Genomic DNA, 17,426 nt, shown 5'->3' with positions numbered 1-17,426 from the left:
TTTAGTCAATTAAGTCATTAAACCCAATTAATAAAAAATGATGTAAATTTAAAATAATGCCAATTATAAATAATTTAGCGGTACCCCCCTCGAAGGTACCAGTTCCAAAAGACGTGAAATATCACCAAAAAAAGGTTAAACTACCAAAAACTAAAATATCAAAATAATAGATCAAAATGATAGACTGACCATCATGCCCCATATAAATTAGGCATCATGTGGAGGATGTGCATTTGCTGCCTCTAATGATAGCTACATAGCCATATTTATTTATTTTTATTACTTTTGCCTAACTTTTACTTCACATAATATAAATTAGTGGTAGTAGTGGGTTGATATGCTAAATAAGCAGCGCCTGTGCCGCCATCTATTCTTTTCCTTTCTATTATATAAGCTGGTTAAGCTTGCATTATGTCAGTGGTATGGCTCTGATTAAGAGTGCTGTCTGTTCTATAGATTATTTTTCGCTGCATAAGGACCACCGCCATGCAAATCCTCTGCATTGGTTGATCTATCGGAGAATGGAGGGGTGGTTTGGTTCTTCGATATTTCTGCCTTTGCGATGATTGGTATGACAATTGAAATGTAGCGATTCCATGACCATTATTGGCCTCGTGGTCCTCTGTCGATATGGGGCATGATGGTCAGTCTATCATTTTGATCTATTATTTTGATATTTTAGTTTTTGGTAGTTTCTTTAACCTTTTTTTGGTGATATTTCACGTCTTTTGGAACTGGTACCTTCGAGGGGGGTACCGCTAAATTATTTATAATTGGCATTATTTTAAATTTACATCATTTTTTATTAATTGGGTTTAATGACTTAATTGACTAAATTATACAGGGGATTATCGACTACCTTTTGGTCCTGTTATCTCTACTTTCCCTTCCCTGTTTGTTTATTTTATATTATTTTGCGTTTCGTTTCGCTCTGTATTATTGCCGTACTACTGGCTGATGTTTTTATTTTAAATATCATATTTATTTTAATTATCAGATATATATATATATATATATGCCACCTTGTTTTATTTATAAGCAGAAACTAAAACCATTTTTTTTTTTTTAAATAAAAATTGATAATTTTCTTTGATTTAAATCATGAACTGTATTCTCCCACCAAGGCAAACCTTCAATAAGAGTGTTACTTTTACACATTGTGTATATTTCTGCCAGTGCTGTGATGGAAGAAGGAAGTATGGTATCACCTCAATCAATATCTAGTGCTAGTATCTTCATTAATTCGATATTAGATTATTCAATTTATGTACTTCTAAATTGCTACAGTTACCTGACTAACCTTATTGCAGATAATTCAAAGCACTCAACAGTAAAATTTGAAGTCTAAATTGGGGCCCATGATTTATGAAGTTTGTCTGATAATGAAAATTCACTACTGTACAATAGGTAGTATCATTATGCGGTATATATGTCACCTTTTTAAAGTATACACTTTTACTCACTTCCTGCAGAACTGTTTACAGAATCACAGAATTCACATACCTCTAACTCACACTATGCAAACTTAATTCACTTTTTTCACATCACTGAAACTGAAATAAGCTGTGATTGCTAACGATATGAATTGTGCAATTTTCCAATATAGGTGCCATACATCTTTAAGTTATTGCATGTATGTTCATGCTCAATACGAGAGAGAGGGGGGGGAGGATTTCTCAGTTTTCTGCAGAAGAACGGCCGCTGAGCCATGTTGGTCACGTACCACAATATATACTAGCTGTACACTGAGTGGACAGAAATCATGGGATACTAATCTAGTTACAAGTAAGCCCACCTTTCGCCCAGATAAGGGCAGTCACATGGCGAGGTATTGAGTCCACTAATTCACCAAAGTGTTTCAGGGGTATTTCCATCCATGCTTGCTGCACCGCTGTCCATAATTCCATCGCATTCCTGGGTGGAGGATCCAAAGCTCGGACAAACCTTTTCACTGCATCCCAAAGATGCTCCACAGGGTTCATGTCTGGTGAATGGGGAGGTCATTCCATGGTGGTAAAATCTGCAGAATGCTCTTAGAACCATGTTCTAGTCACCACGGCTCTTTGGGGAGGCGCATTGTCCTGCTAGAAGAGTTGATTGCCCTGTGGGTGCACGATGAATATTGAAAGGATGCAGATGATCTGCAAGGATGGACACGTAACCTGGACCTTTCAGAAATGCATTTAGATGTACCAGAGGTCCCAACGTGTGCCAGTTGAACATGCCCCAGACCATTACCGACCATCGAACTGCCTGAACAGTTCCTTGTTGACATGACGGATGCATAGCTTCATGCAGTTTCTGCCAGATATGCACCCTCTCATCCACTCGAAATAACTGGAAATGGGTCTCATCAGACTGGGAGACCCATCTCCAATCATCCATGGCCCAGTGCTGATGTTCTTTCACCCAGTTGAGGTGTATAGTCCTGTGTCGTGGTGTTAGCAATGGGACTCTGGTGGGTCGGTGGCTCCCATAACCTATTGCGGCTAATGATCGCCTGATGGTCTTGGTGGAGATGTTTCTGGCACCTCCCTCGTTGGAATCCGTGGTGATTTGTGCCACTGTTGCTCTCCGATTGGCTGAAACAATGCAAGACAGATGTCGACGGCCACATTCATCCATCACCTTTCCCTACCCACATCTCTGTCTGCGATGAGATGTTATGGTGTATTTGCAATACACTCGTGATACTGTAGAAAGGCCTTAGTGCAATTTCTGTACCACCTCTGCGATAATGACCCATGCGTCGGACACCCACTATCATTCCTCTTTCAGAGTCGGTTAACTCATGATGTTTACCCATACTTTCATCGAATTACCGTCTGTGTGAATGTAGTGTGCCTGTATACCTGTCAAGCAGTGGGTTCATCTGTTAGCGAAAGGGGTGACAGCGTCACATTGCCCAGGAACCAGATATCCCATGAATTCTATCCTTTCAGTGTATATTAAAACAAGCACTCAAATACTGTGCTGTTTCTTATATATAATTTTGCATACGTGTGAAGTGAAAATATCCAATATTTTAAGATATTTGCTTTTAATACATGTCATCCTTTTTCCCCACTAGTTATTCGTTAATTGTAACTTAGTGCGAACTGCTCTTCCAAATTGCAGTTACACAAACTGGTCATAGTACTTACATGAACTGGTGACCAAGTTTATCATTAATTTAGAGAGAGAGAGAGAGAGAGAGAGAGAGAGAGAGATTACTGTGTGGTGTACAGCTGACAAAATGGACATTTGACTATACAGTTATGAAATTTTACCTTGATTATTCGGAATTAAATATTTTTTGTGTGCATAAATTAAGTTGCCATTATATAGAGATTAATCATGGAAGCTGCTTCAAGAGTTTTATTATAGTTTTCAGTACAACTTTCCAAGCAAAGTTAAGATATATATAAAATTTTATATTCATCCATGTTTAAATTGTAAAACTTTAACATCCTGCAAATAGGTCGGTATGTACTTTTTTTTTGTTATGCTTTATTTATATTAGTGTGTTGTGTATAGTATAGTGTACATTATATTAGTGTATAGTTGCATATAATCTGTCTATTTATTAGCACAAAAAGTAAACTTAATTCCATACAACAAAGGTAAAATGTATATTTTTCCAACTGCCCACACAGAGGGCATTTTTCTCTCTTCACTTGCAGCTATTCCAAGGTAATACCAAATTTGGTCATCAGTTCACACATGTTCCCTTATAACCAGCTTATGTAGCTATTGGTTACAAGAGCAGTTCACTGTAAGTTATAAAATAATTTATTGAATAAATGAAAGAGACCCTAAAAGAGACCGATGTTATTCTTATTTTTTTGCATGGATTACACTTGTTAAACAGAAAATAATACCCCAAAATATGGATACTCTCTTTGGCAGGTATGTACAATTATACATAATAAACAAAATGTACATTCTTTTAAAGTACACTTTGTTATACATTGAGCTGCATGAATGTTATGACGCCAAAATCAAAACTTGGAGATCTTTTTTATTATGCATGGAAAACTGAATTTCTTCACAGTACAAATTATTTTCCTCATAGTGATTAAATTTAACATGTTAATCATTTCAGTTTCACGATTATATACCACAGTTAAACTAAGAGATTCTTAACATTTTAAATGAAAGGATTGTAAAAATTCTGTGCATTATGATAAAGGTGACTAAAAATTTCAATTGAAAATTATCTTGTTCAAATACTTTGAGCCTATTTAAAGCATATTTTAGTTCATGAACTTTGAATTAGCAAGAATAATTTATATAAATTATTTTTCACACCTCATTCTTTAAGAATTTTCTTTGTTTATGTTTGCAGATCATTTTTAAATCTCATTGTAATGTTCCCTTTTCAGTTAGGAGGAATAGTAAAGCCAAATGATGGACTTTGCCATTTGGATAACAAAGGTTATTATACTGAAAGTACCCATCAAGATTATCCATCCCTAAGCCAGATCAATCATAAAATCCAGGATAATAAAATTAATATAATTTTTGCAGTTACAGCTAATCAGTTACCTGTATATGAACCCCTCAGTGAACTTTTAGAAGGCTCAAGCACAGGTCGTTTAGAAAATGATTCTTCTAACGTTGTTCAGCTTGTTCGGGACCAGTATAATGTAAGTGACCTAAATTGACTAAAGATCACCAATTGTGTGAATGCTGAAGTAGAATTATTATTGAATAGATTTGAGATATCTTTACTTCATTTTTTTTAATTTTTATTATATTGTAATAAAAATTTAAATATGCCACATGAAGAGAAATCTTAAAATCCACTAAACAAAGGTCTGAAATCTTAGTTGCAGTGCCAGAAAAAGAAAAACTTAAGTTGAATCCCTTTCTGCATTACTTCATATCCCTATATCTTGATGCCTTTTAGCAGATTGCTGAGTTTAAGGTTATCCCAAAAAACAATCCTTTGAAATTTAACCCCCTTGTGGACATGTTGTTCTTAGTTTTACTTTTCACTGTATTAAAACTTTTTCTGTTGTTCTTAATTTTACTTGTCTTGTCTTCCTTCACAGATTAGGTGATCCGCCTGTTCCTATCTTAAAGAGGTCTGCCCATCTTTTCTTCGGTCTTCCTCTGTCTCTTTTTCCTTTTTCTCTATATGTGTAAGCTAATTTAGGGAATCTATTATCTTCCATTCTTTCTACATGTTCTTTCCATCTTTGTCTATATTCTATAATTTTTTCGTTAATTGAGTAAATCTTTATAATTCCTTTCATATATTTACGTTTGGTATTTTATCTAATTTTGTACATCCTTTAACATATCTTAAAAACTTCATTTCTGCAGCTTGTATTCTATTAATGTCTCTTTGTTTCGGTATCCATGTTTCAGAACCATAAAGAAGTGTTGATATTGCCATTACTTTGTAAAATTTCAGTTGTGTTTCTTTCCTTGTTTTCTTAGCCAAAGTTCTTTTTATTGTTCCACATATATTTCGAAATTTTGCCAGTTTCTGGTTCATATCTTCTTCGACATTATATGTTATATTTAGTTTTACTTTTCACTCTATTAAAACTTTTTCTGTTGTTCTTAGTTTTACTTTTCACTGTATCACTGTATTAAAATTCCAGAAGTGTGATTGGAATCGGAAAAATATTGTTTAAATACTTCCATATACATTCCATAAACTCTAGTCCTTGAACTAGATACTCTTTGGTCTACTGAAGATCGCTTTAAATAAAGAGTGGAACATTTTTCATGAAATGCCATGTGTCTGAGAGAGTCGTGCCTTATGATATGGCTTCCTTGTTTCTGAAAACATGACAAAATATATCCTCTTTAGAAAAGGCTGCAAGAGCTTTGGAGATGTAGGATATATTTGAATCCAGAAACTGTAGTGAAAAGGACTTCATAGCATGATGATTCAAAGAAGGTGAGAATCAATATCTAAATTAATAACTCCCTATTCGATAAATTTTCCCAATTCTCCTAAATGAAAATCATTATTCATTGCAGAGATACTCTGTTCCAGGACATTCAGATATGCCACAGAGAAATAAGTCAGATCCACTAAACAAATGCCTGAATTCTTTGTTGCAACACAAGCAGAAGAAAACCTTTTAAGTTGAATCCTTTTTCAGAGATAAGAAAAGAAGGTCATTTTAAAAGAGGCGCTCGTAAAGAAAGATGAGGAACTTCAGATCAGTAAAATGCATTTAGATCAGTAAGATGCATTGTTTGCTGCTTCCAAGGAAAGCAAGATTGTTAATGACCTGGTAAATGATAACTTTAACCTTCTTCAGAAGTTAATTGTTCCATTTGTTCTGACTTCATCTAAGATAAATGAAATTTGGTTTATTATTATTAGCCAAGGAAGCCTGAGGCTTATGCTGCACCAGCCAAAAAAAATTCCCGAGTTACCCTGAGAGAGAGAGAGAGAGAGAGAGAGAGAGAGAGAGAGAGAGAGAGAGAGAGAGAGAGAGAGAGAGTCAGAAGTAGAAGGGAATCACCAAGAAAGAGAAGAATGATGACATCCAGCTCAGGACCCCGGGTGTGCCAAGCCCATACTCACCAGATGTGAGTATGGGCTTGTTATTAATCCTGGGTTTACAGTGTTGATTACATTATTAGTGCAATTGCAAACAATTTAGGGCTTTAAACACCTAAGAATCAGCTAAACAAGTTTCACCTCATGAGTAAGTGCTATTTCCTTATCACATTGGGCATTGGCACTCAGTGGAGTCATCTTACTTTTGTGAATTTTTTTTTCAAGAAACTTTTATACTAATTACACATTTCTGTGAAACTTTTTTTCTTTTAAGTTACCTTTTACAATACATTTCTTAAACGTTTGTTTATTATTTTATCAGCCATATTTACTTTAAGTGATTGCCGATAGCCTACCCTTTCCTATAATGCGATCATAAAATAATCAATCTTTATATATATATCTCCCTTCCCCAATCAAATACAAATTGGTGATCATTAAGTATGTTGGTGTTGTTTGCGTTTGATCTCTGAAACCCTTGGATTCCCCATCCCTAATTATCAGTAGGTAATTAATTTTGCTCACCGACAGCAACAGACAATCCTATGACCTTCTAGCAAACTACCTTGTTCCATAATTAAACATAGAACAAACATGCATTAATTCTAAATGAACTTTATACGTTCCCTTCAAAGTTGAACATTATAGTACAGTTGGTCCTCGTATAACACGTGTTTACATTGCACGAATTCGATCATGCACGATTTATAAATAGGGGAACGTTATCTTATATGACACGAACCGAATTCACTTATGCACGATTCGCCTTTGTGTTTACAAGAAATGGCAGTCGAACGCGGAATCACCCCAACGGAATGCAACACGATAGGAATGAAGAAGATTCTGAAAATGTATTTATGTGTTTTATATCAGTGAAGGGGAAACACATTTCACCATAATAACGTAAAAACCAACACAATTCCAGCTATCGATATAATCGCAAATGCAATTAGATGGAGTTTACTACCAGTTTATAACAGATTCCACTAGCAGAAATGCAACTGGAAATTGTTTTTATTGTTTTATGGTACTAACCCCCCAGAAATGTGCTTTAGTAAAATGTGGGGTGTTAATAGTATATCTCGTCCTTTACGGTGTTGTTTATTCAGTTGCTACCCGCGCGCATCTTTGTTTGTGTATTAAGCGTGCCTCCTCGTTTTGTAATTGCGCTTTATTCCCTAAAAATGAGTAAAATACTTAAAAGGTGTGAAAAGGAAGCGTCCTGGCGAAGACACTGAAGATTCAGAGAGAGAAAAAAAAAAAAAAAAAGCAATATCAATAAACAGAGGCGGACTGGGTCAAAAATTCTTACCCGGGAAAATTTATAGTGGCTTCATACTACGGTTTATGGCCAAAATCACACCGGCCTCCGGCCCACCGGGATTTCTCAGGTAAGGCTTATGGCCAGTCCACCTCTGTCGATAGAGAAAAAAATATGAAATTGTGAAACGCTTTGAGCGAAATGAAAGACCATGTGATATTGCACGTGCTACAGACCTAAATGAGGCAACGCCGAGAATTACAAAGAATGCAGAGAAAATAAAAACAACTTTCATAGAGGGAACAACTCAAAGTGTAATTAAAATCCATTAGATTAAGACACAAGAATTGGAAGAGATGGAACAGCTGTCATCTGTTTGGATAGAAAATCAAACAAAAAACAAGTTTGCTTACGATAGAAGCAAAAGCATTAGCAATATTTTATTACGTAAGCATTTTATTACGACTTACATATTATAATTTATACTTACGTATTATAAAATACGTAAGTATTTTATTACGACTTTTTTATTTAATATAATAAATTTTTTACGAATAAAATACGTATTTTATTCGTAAAAATACTTTTTTAGTATTAAAAAATACTAAAAATACTTTATTATAATATATTATATTTTTTATTACGTATTTTAATCGTTACGTATTTTATAACGATTAAAATTACCCGATTATTTATTGTGTTTGGTAATGTTTTGGTTCCAAATGTGTGTTCAATCTTGGGTGGTCGGCACCTAACCCCACTTTTCCCATAGGGCCTGTTGTTTATATTGCACGATTTTGCATTGCACGAGGGTTTCTAGGAACACAACTATCGTGCTATACGAGGACAGACTGTAATTGTAATTTTTATTACTCTGAGCTTTTAGCATTAGCATTAGTAGAGGCATTTGATGCAAGAAAGCAAGCTTATGCAGCATCAGCCAAAAAAAAAAAAAAAAAAAAAAAAAGTAACATAAATAAATAAAAATAACCACTTCCACTTCACCCCTCTGTTCGTTCGAAATACCTGTCCAGCTGAGCCTTAAACTTATTTAGGCTATCAACTTCCACGACAAGGGATGGAAGTCTGTTCCACCCACCAACCACCCGCTGGCTAAAGGCAAATTTCCGCACATCTATCCTACATCTGTCTTTCCTCAATTTGAATTTATGCCCTCTCAGGTGATTTTTCTGAGCTAGAGGAAGAATCCCATCAGCATTGAGCATGCTCAAACCATTCAAGGCTTTGTACACCTCTATCAGATCACCCCGCTGGTGCCTAGCTGAAATCTCTGTTCAGCTTATCAACATAAAAGTACCAAAAATAATAATAAAATAAAACATGTAATATGATGACTTGTCCAATTAAATGTTGGGTTATTGGATTTTCTCGACAACCTTCAGATGCTGGACTATTGGACTTTGACCACAGTATTTTTTTTACCTGTTCTGGATGTCTAGTAATCAAATGATACATAATTTTGTGTGTTGCTGGCCAAAACATCAAATGAAGAATGCACTCTAATTGCTACCTGTTATTAATCCTTAGAGCAGCAAATTTTCTTCTAGAAGTAAGTTCTATTGAGTGAACTTTCATAGAATTTTTAAGTTTTATAAACAAACTTTGTGTATAATGTTTTTAAGTACTGATTTGTTTTTTATGAACTACTTATGTTTTTGTTCATAAAAAATGAACTATTTGTTTTATATGAACCCCTCAGTGAGCTTTTAGAAAGCTCAAACACAGATTGTCTTGACTCTCCAACATTAGGATAAAATTGTCAAAAACCAAATTAGGATTTTCAAAAAAAAATTGAAAAAAAAAAAAAAAAAAAAAAAAGCAATAACCACTGCGTCTATTTATTTATCACTTGATTCAATTTAATCAACTTCTGGATCTGAATTCCTGACAACCTCTTCAATTTCAGGCCCGCATCAGACAACTGGGACTGACAGCCGGAATCTCATCTCATTTTCAATGGCATTTTGTGTCCATCTATTTAACTGTCTACCATTAGCATACCTGCCAACTATTAAATATGATTTAGTTAGAAATTTTCCAATAATTAGGCATTTTCCTGGTTCTAGTTTTCTTCAGATTTTTATTGAAGTTTGTTATTTTTCAAATGCATCCCTCTCCACACACATGCACAGCTATGGACCTTACATTTAAAAGTTAATGGTTGCTCTGCTTTTGCTTAACCTTTGTATAGTGAACATGCTGCCGTCAGTATGTGCTTACAACTGTATGTGGAGGAAAAAAAAAAAAAAATCTTTGTTTCATATATCATCATATGTATTGACAGGTATGTATTTTTATAATCAATATTTTTAAAGCTGTTGGTATCTTAGTTTCAGTCCTTTTTTTTTTTAAGTGGTGTTAACAACCCAAATTGAGTTTAGAAAACTTACAATGGTACATTGTTAGTTTAAATATACAAGTATTTTTTGTTTTTTTAAGAGAATGTTTGCAAAAGAAGATTAGGTGTATTTGGTGCATAGTGTTATTACTCTGTGGTAGTAATTTGTATAAGTTGGCACAATGTGCTATACTTGACTCCAACCAGGTCATTGAATGTAAAAATTATGGAAGAGCCAGTAAGTACTATGAAGTTGAACAGAATGAAGCAAAGAGCTATAAAATTCATCCCCCCATGATGACATGCATTAATTAGTTTATCCTTAATTAAGAACAGAAGTCTGTAATGCTGTTTGGACAGAGCTGGAGCATTGTGGCTAAAGCCAGATACCTATTAATAATCTCTTTTTAGATTTCTAAAAGTTGGCAGGTCTGTATTGGTTGGAAACTGAGATAAGAGATTCACTGCAACTATGCACACCCTTCTGGAGCAGTTAACCAGTCTACACAAAAATCCAAGATTAATGTATTCTTTATATTTTTACTTTTGCAACATGCAAATTCACTTGATGCATTTGTACATAATGACATTTTGTAATTCTTATTCTCTTTATGTAAGTTGTATTTTCTCAACAAAGCATTTCTGTCAGATGGAATCTCACATTTCTGTCAGATGGTATAGCAGCAGTACTGCAGTTTACATTACTTGTTATGGCCCATTTATCCATTTTCAGTAAAATTTTTAAAATTGTAAGATATGTTTGCTTGGTCTACAGTAACATACATGTGAAATTGACCTAAACAACATACAGGGTTCAGTCACATTATTATGACCAGCTACCTAGTATCCAGAATATGCCCCTTTCGCAGCATGCACTGCAGCCAGCTGCCATGGGATGGACTCAATAAGTCTGTGGAAGGTTTCTACGGTTATCTGTGACCGTGCAGACTGTAGTGCACCCCCAGAGTTCCTTGGTGGAGGATCCATCAGTCTGATGTGTTGGTCAAGGTGGTCCCATAGATTTTCAATTGGGTTAAGATCTGGGGCATTCTATGGCCAAAGGAGTAGCTGGAAGTCTTCATCATGCTCCTCAAACCACTCGTGTACAATTCTGGTGACCTGGCATGGCGCATTGTCTTGCTGATAGATACCATTGCCCCCGGGGAACATGGTCAGCATGTACCGGTTTACCTGATTGGCAACATTCGATAGGTAACCATTTGCATTCAGGGTGCCCTCCCGAGGTATCAGCAGACACAAACCATGCCATGAAAACATTCCCTAGACCATAACGCTGCCCCCACCAGCATGCCTTCTGCTAACAATCATGTCCGGGTGTCTGTTCTCGGTGTACAAATTAATGAGTAATAAGATCCCACCTGGAGAGGCGTTTGCTTCAGTTAAAACTACAGAGAATCAGGACACCCTTTTGTGGACATCTACTATTAATAGAATTCTTGATGTAATCATACACCAGGACGGTGGAACATGTGAGCTCCTGGAGCAGGTGGAAATTAAATCTAAAAATTCAACTTATATTGGACAGTCTGAAGAGCCTCCTTTCACATTAAGAGGTAGATTGCAATAAATTCAATGCATTCTCTAGGAAATGTCCAGGTTTTGATGGTCTTGAAGTGAACGTCCTCAAAAGAGCCTGGAAAGTTTTCTCCTTTTATTCTCAAGCTGTTTAATTCTTGTCTACAACATGGAATTTTTCCTAAAACTTGGAAAATTGCAAATTTTAAGATACTCCTTAAACATCCAAAGAAACCCAAGGACAACCCAGCTTCATACAGGCTGATTGCCTTTCTACCAGTTATGGGGAAGGCACTGGAAAAAATGATCGCTAATCGGCTATTATTTGTTCTTACCAATAAAGCATTATCATCTCCAGATCAATTTTGTTTTACTTGTGGCAAGGGGACTGAGGATGCAATTGCCAGATTCCTTACTCTTCAAAAGGAAACTGAATACAAAATACCTTCTTGGCCTCTTTGTGGATTTAAAAGGGGCCTTTGACACCCTTTGGTGTGCAGAGTGCTCTGGAGAGTTTCTGGGAGGCTGGGGTTTCTAGACCAGTCTTCAAATTACTTACAAGCTGTTTTTACCAGTGTTCTATCATAGTTAAGAGTGGTACTAAACAGATCTCTAGACATGTTACAAGGGGTTGCCCACGGGGATCAATTCTTGGCCCCTTGTGTTAGAATGTTGTGTTTGATTCATGGTTCACCAAGAAATTTGAAGGAACAAAGATGATTGCCTATGCAGACAGCTTACCATCTTTGTCCATGGAAATTCAAAGAAGAATCTGGAAGATACAACAAACTCAGTCTTACAAGAACTTTCAACTTGGTCTGCAATTCACAAACTGCAAGTTTCAACAACTAAAACATCGCAGATGCTTTTAAAAGGAAAATTAGATAGAGAACGTCCTCCACTTGCAAAATATAGAGGACAGACAATTAAATATACTGCCATAATGAAATATTTAGGTATTCAACTTGATGCCTTAAGTTTTCTACCCCATGCAAGATATGTGAAAGAGAAGTGAGTCTTTTTATCCCGATTGAGACAGGTAACCTGGCAGGAATTCACTCAGGTTATACTCTAATTGTGTTTTTTACCTATCATTGCTTAAGCAGCTGGAGCATGGGGACATAGGGCCTGCAATTATGAAACAGCTTCTGCAGGCCCAGCGTTGCTGCCCTCCTGATGATGTCATGGGCATGTAGAACCACTTCTACTATGGCTTTGCAGGTGTTATTGGGAAAATTACCTCTAGAGTATGAAATACAATAGAGATATATATGATGTATCACCTGAAAAAATCAATACCTGTTACTTTGGATGATGCACAACTCAACCTAGATGCTCCTTTAACATTTGAGAAAAGAAGGCTTCATTCCATTTATGTAGATAAATGGCAAAGAGACTGGTCAGCTTTGGAACTTGGCGCCGTGACCAGAGTGTTTACCATTAGTGAAGGAGTTCAGGAAGAAAGAATCTTTGTGGTTTGCACCTGGCTTGCATGGTACATTTTTACTCACCGGCCATTGGAGTATTAACAGCAAATTATTCAAATTAGGCTTGTCTTCTACCCCACTTTGTCTCTGTGGACAGGAAGAGAGTATTGACCACGTTATTTTCAATTGTCAGTATTATCAAGACTACAGGTGTGAACTGCAGCTTGTTTCAGATACAATCACAATGGGAAATAAACCTGCTCTTATCCGATTTTAAGCAGCATTTATATCACTGAACACCTTTGCCTCGCATGCTTTTAAAAGAAGAGGAGCTTAGACTTGCTAATTTGGGATAATTTTATCGGGAGTTGATGATGATTGGATACTCATTGTAACCAAATATACTCTGTTAGACATTGAACATGTTCCTGTATATACTGTAAATTCTTGGTGTTGTTCTGAAGACGTGGAACCTGTTTATAGCATGATTGGAGTAAAAAATAAAATAATAAAATAAAATAGATAAATAAAAAAAACTTGTTTCTCCAAAGAAGTGCCTTGAGCAATGTCTACAAGAGTTTAGACATAATTATATTTCAAGAAATGTTGCTGATCCTAGCTCTAGGATGGGATCCTCCACAGGATTATTTCCCATAGCATGAGAAGTCAGTCCACTTCTCCGCTTCTATCTCCTTTAGTCTTGCTTTATTTCTTTTACCTTCTAACTATTGGAGGGTTCCTCTGTTTGATCCTCCTCTCTTCTATTCTTTCCTACCTCTCCAGCTCCCAAACTTCTCCGTCTATAGCCTTTTCATTTCATCCTCATTTGGGCCCTCTCGGGTCTTTTGCCCTGGGTTAGTCCAGCAGATGGTAGTAGATCCTTGCTGCCTCAACGTGGTGGGGATGGGACATGGTGACCAGGTGTTGCTACTTCCCATCTGCTAAGTATTGGCATTAGTAGAGGCATATGATGCAAGAAAGCAAGCTTATGCAGCATCAGCCAAAAGAAGAAGAAAAAAAAAATAAACCTTCCACTTCACCCCCTCCACTCGTTCGAAATACCTGTCCAGCTGAGCCTTAAATTTATTTAGGCTATCAACTTCCACAACAAGGGATGGAAGTCTGTTCCAACTACCTGCTGACCAAAGGCAAATTTCCGCACATCTATCCTACACTGTCTTTCCTCAATTTGAATTTATGCCCTCTCAGGTGATTATTCTGAGCAAGAGGAAGAATCCCATCGGCATTGAGCATGCTCAAACCATTCAAGGTTTTGTACACCTCTATCAGATCACCTCGCCGGTGAGGCGCCTCCGTAGCCAGGTGGGAAGGAGCAGCAGTGCGTAGCATACACTTCTTGATTAGACTGGGGTTCGAGCCTGTCACTACCAAATACAGAGGATGCGGAAAGGTCAGGGAATGACCACTGCATATTCCCGGAGCAATATGGCCTTAGTTGCTAATGCTCCTAAAAACCAAATAACAACAACAACCTCGCCGGTGCCTAGTCTCCAGACACTGTAATTTGCAAAACTTAAGCCTTTCTTCGTAAGAGCAACCCTTTGTTGCCCTTCTCTGTACTCGTTCCACTTGAAATGAGGCCTCCAGACCTGTATACAGTACTCAAGGTGTGGCCTGACCATTGCTTATACAAGGGAATAATCACCTCCTTATCCCTGCCAGAAAAATTCCTGTATATCATTGACAAGGCACCATGAGCTACTCTTGCAGCCCATCTGCACTGCTCAGAGAACTTCATATCTGCCTGCACAATTACCTCCAGGTCCCTTTCATTCTCTACCACTGTCAGTATAGTACCACAGAGTTGATACGTTGCTCTGGGGTTGCTGTTTCCCCTATGTAGTACTTTTAGTACTTAACATTTGTCAATGTTAAACTTCATTTGCCACCTCTCAGCCCATCTGCTGAACCTTTCCAGATCCTGTTGCAGCAGCATAGCGTCAGTAGTGTCCTTAACAACCCTACAAACCTTTGTATCATCTGCAAACTCCAGACATTAAGCTTGATATACCATCATCAATATTATTTATAAATACAGAAAACAATGGACCTAACACTGAACCCTGAGGGACTCCACTAATAACATTAGTCCACAATGAGCAGTGTCCATTGATTACTACTCTCTGTCTTCTCCCCCTCAACCACCCCTTTATCCATAGCAGCAATTTGCCCCCAATGCCACACTGCTCCAATTTGTGCAGCAGTCTTCCATGTGCAACAGTATCAAAAGCCTTTCTAAGATCCAAGTATATAATATCAAAGTTATTCCCTGCGTCCAGCTCTTTTGTGACTGCATCATAGTATCCAATCAAATTGGTCAGGCAAGACTTCCCCTTAACAAAACATGCTGTGTCCGAGCTATAACTGAAGTCTTGTCTAGATGATCCTGCAGTGCTTCTTTAACCAGTGCCTCCATTAATTTTCCTGGAACAGAAGTTAAACTCACAGGTCTATAATTACTTTTGTCAGCTTTTGATCCTCCTTTGCGAATTGGGGTCACATTTGCACATCTCCAGTCTATGGGTACCTCCCCTGAGTCCAAGGAAGCTCTAATAATTATGGCTAAGGGTTTGCTTACTTCCTTTGCTGCCTCCTTTAATATAACTGGATAGATCCCATTCACCCCAAGTGCCTTTCTTGTGTTCATCTTCAACAATTTCTCCTTCACTTTACTCTCAGTTATTACAAGATTATCTAGCTTACTGCCAGAGTTGAATACACCTCTGGCATTCCCCTCGCTGAATAACTCCTCATGTGTGAATGTTGATGCAAAATATTCATTTAGTTTGTTAGCTACCTGAGCAGGATCATCAACAGTTGAACCATCGATATCAAGTGGACCAATCTGATTCATCCCCTTCCTTCTAGAGTTTACATAAGTGAAGAACTCTTTGTTGTTTTTCTTTGCATAAGAGCCAGGTACCAGTCGAAAACATAACACACCATATCACTGCACTTACGCACCCAACACACTACATAAAAATGGCTGGTTTTGGCGTAAACCTCTACACAAGGTGTACGGCGATGGCTGATGGGGGAACCCTGGGATCCGCCTCAGTAACACATGAATATCTCCTGTCTGTTCTTTGGAGGTTTCATGTCTAATACGGCACTGTTCATCTACTTGGTGGAGCAGAAACTATGGCTTATCTTAGAAGGCCATCCGTTGCCACTTGGCCGAGGTCCAGTGTCAGTATTGCTGTGCAAACTGACAGTGTTGTTTGCAATGAACGCCATCAGCATGGGTGCTATCACCAAACATCTGCTCCGGAGCCCAATGCGCAACAGGGTTTGCTGCACTCTCGTGTTGGAGACCTTTCTGGTGGCCCCACAGTTCATATGGATGGCCAGTTGAGCAACAGTAGCGTGCCAGTCTATCCTGACCAACCATTTCAGCCGACGTTCACCTCTGGGATCAATGGCACACAGGGCTCTGCACTTGGCACATCGAGTCGTCAAAACTGTCCCATTCATCAAGTCTTGATATACTTTCACCACTGCAGTACGTGAGCATTTCACAAAGTCTGCTGTTTCGGAAATGCTGGCACCCTGGCTTGATAGCCGATGATCATGCCCTTTTCCAGGTCTGATAGGTCACGTGCTTTGCCCATGACAGAGGCTCTTACTGTGTTCATGGATGCCGAACATAAAGCCTTATATGCTTGTGGTTTGTGAACTTGACCTGTGCTCTGTATGATTCGCTAGGCATGTCATATCTGCATTGGGTGGTGGTCATGATACTGTGACTGGACTTTGTAATTATAATGCATTAGTTATGTTCTTGTTCTATTGTTTTGACATAATTTTCATGTAGCATTGCTGCTTACACAACAGTGATATGCTCATTTCCCACTTATCTACAATTTGTGGTTTAGCATGTTATTATATTTTTGGTAGTGTATTCAAATGATGCACCCAGTGCTGTTTTTATGCTTCTTGATTAAAAAAGGGGGGGGGGAATGTAATAAAAGTGTGCCTCTTCTAGCATTATTATGAAACGCCATAACACATAGTTAAGCATCATCTTGGCTTAGTGTTATGCAAACTTATACTAATGATTGTCTGGTGTTTGAGACATCTCAAGGACCCTTTTAACCTTGCTCTTTCAACACCTGTTACTCATAAAATGATTATTTTGTTGCCAAGCTGTCCATGGTGTTTTTGACAGGTATTGAAAATTACAACTTGGTTGGAAAAATGTTTTGTGCACATGTTTATAAATCACTTAAGGTATTTCAGACACACCATAAATGCATAATTCAGGGCTAGCAGAAGCCCAGTTGGCCCTCCAAATAATTATTTTTATTCACA

General features: G+C 37.4%; 1 protein-coding gene across 2 annotated transcripts in view; it reads left to right on the top strand.

Moving 5' to 3' along the window:
* mys (position-specific antigen beta subunit myospheroid) overlaps positions 1-17,426 on the top strand; it is a 326,956-nt gene that overhangs the window by 155,567 nt on the left and 153,963 nt on the right. For both annotated transcript variants that reach the window (XM_090384150.1, XM_090384149.1), the window contains exon 9: positions 4,365-4,628. In XM_090384150.1, the coding sequence (XP_090240276.1) occupies positions 4,365-4,628 (264 nt within the window). The remainder of the gene's footprint in view (positions 1-4,364; positions 4,629-17,426) is intronic.

The sequence above is a fragment of the Mastigoproctus giganteus genome, chromosome 10 (genome assembly GCF_048544385.1).
Source record: "Mastigoproctus giganteus isolate SK-2022 chromosome 10, ASM4854438v1, whole genome shotgun sequence".
Taxonomy (NCBI): Eukaryota; Metazoa; Arthropoda; class Arachnida; order Uropygi; family Thelyphonidae; genus Mastigoproctus; species Mastigoproctus giganteus.
Note: the sequence above shows the minus strand (reverse complement) of the source record. Positions and strands in the feature narration are given on the sequence as shown.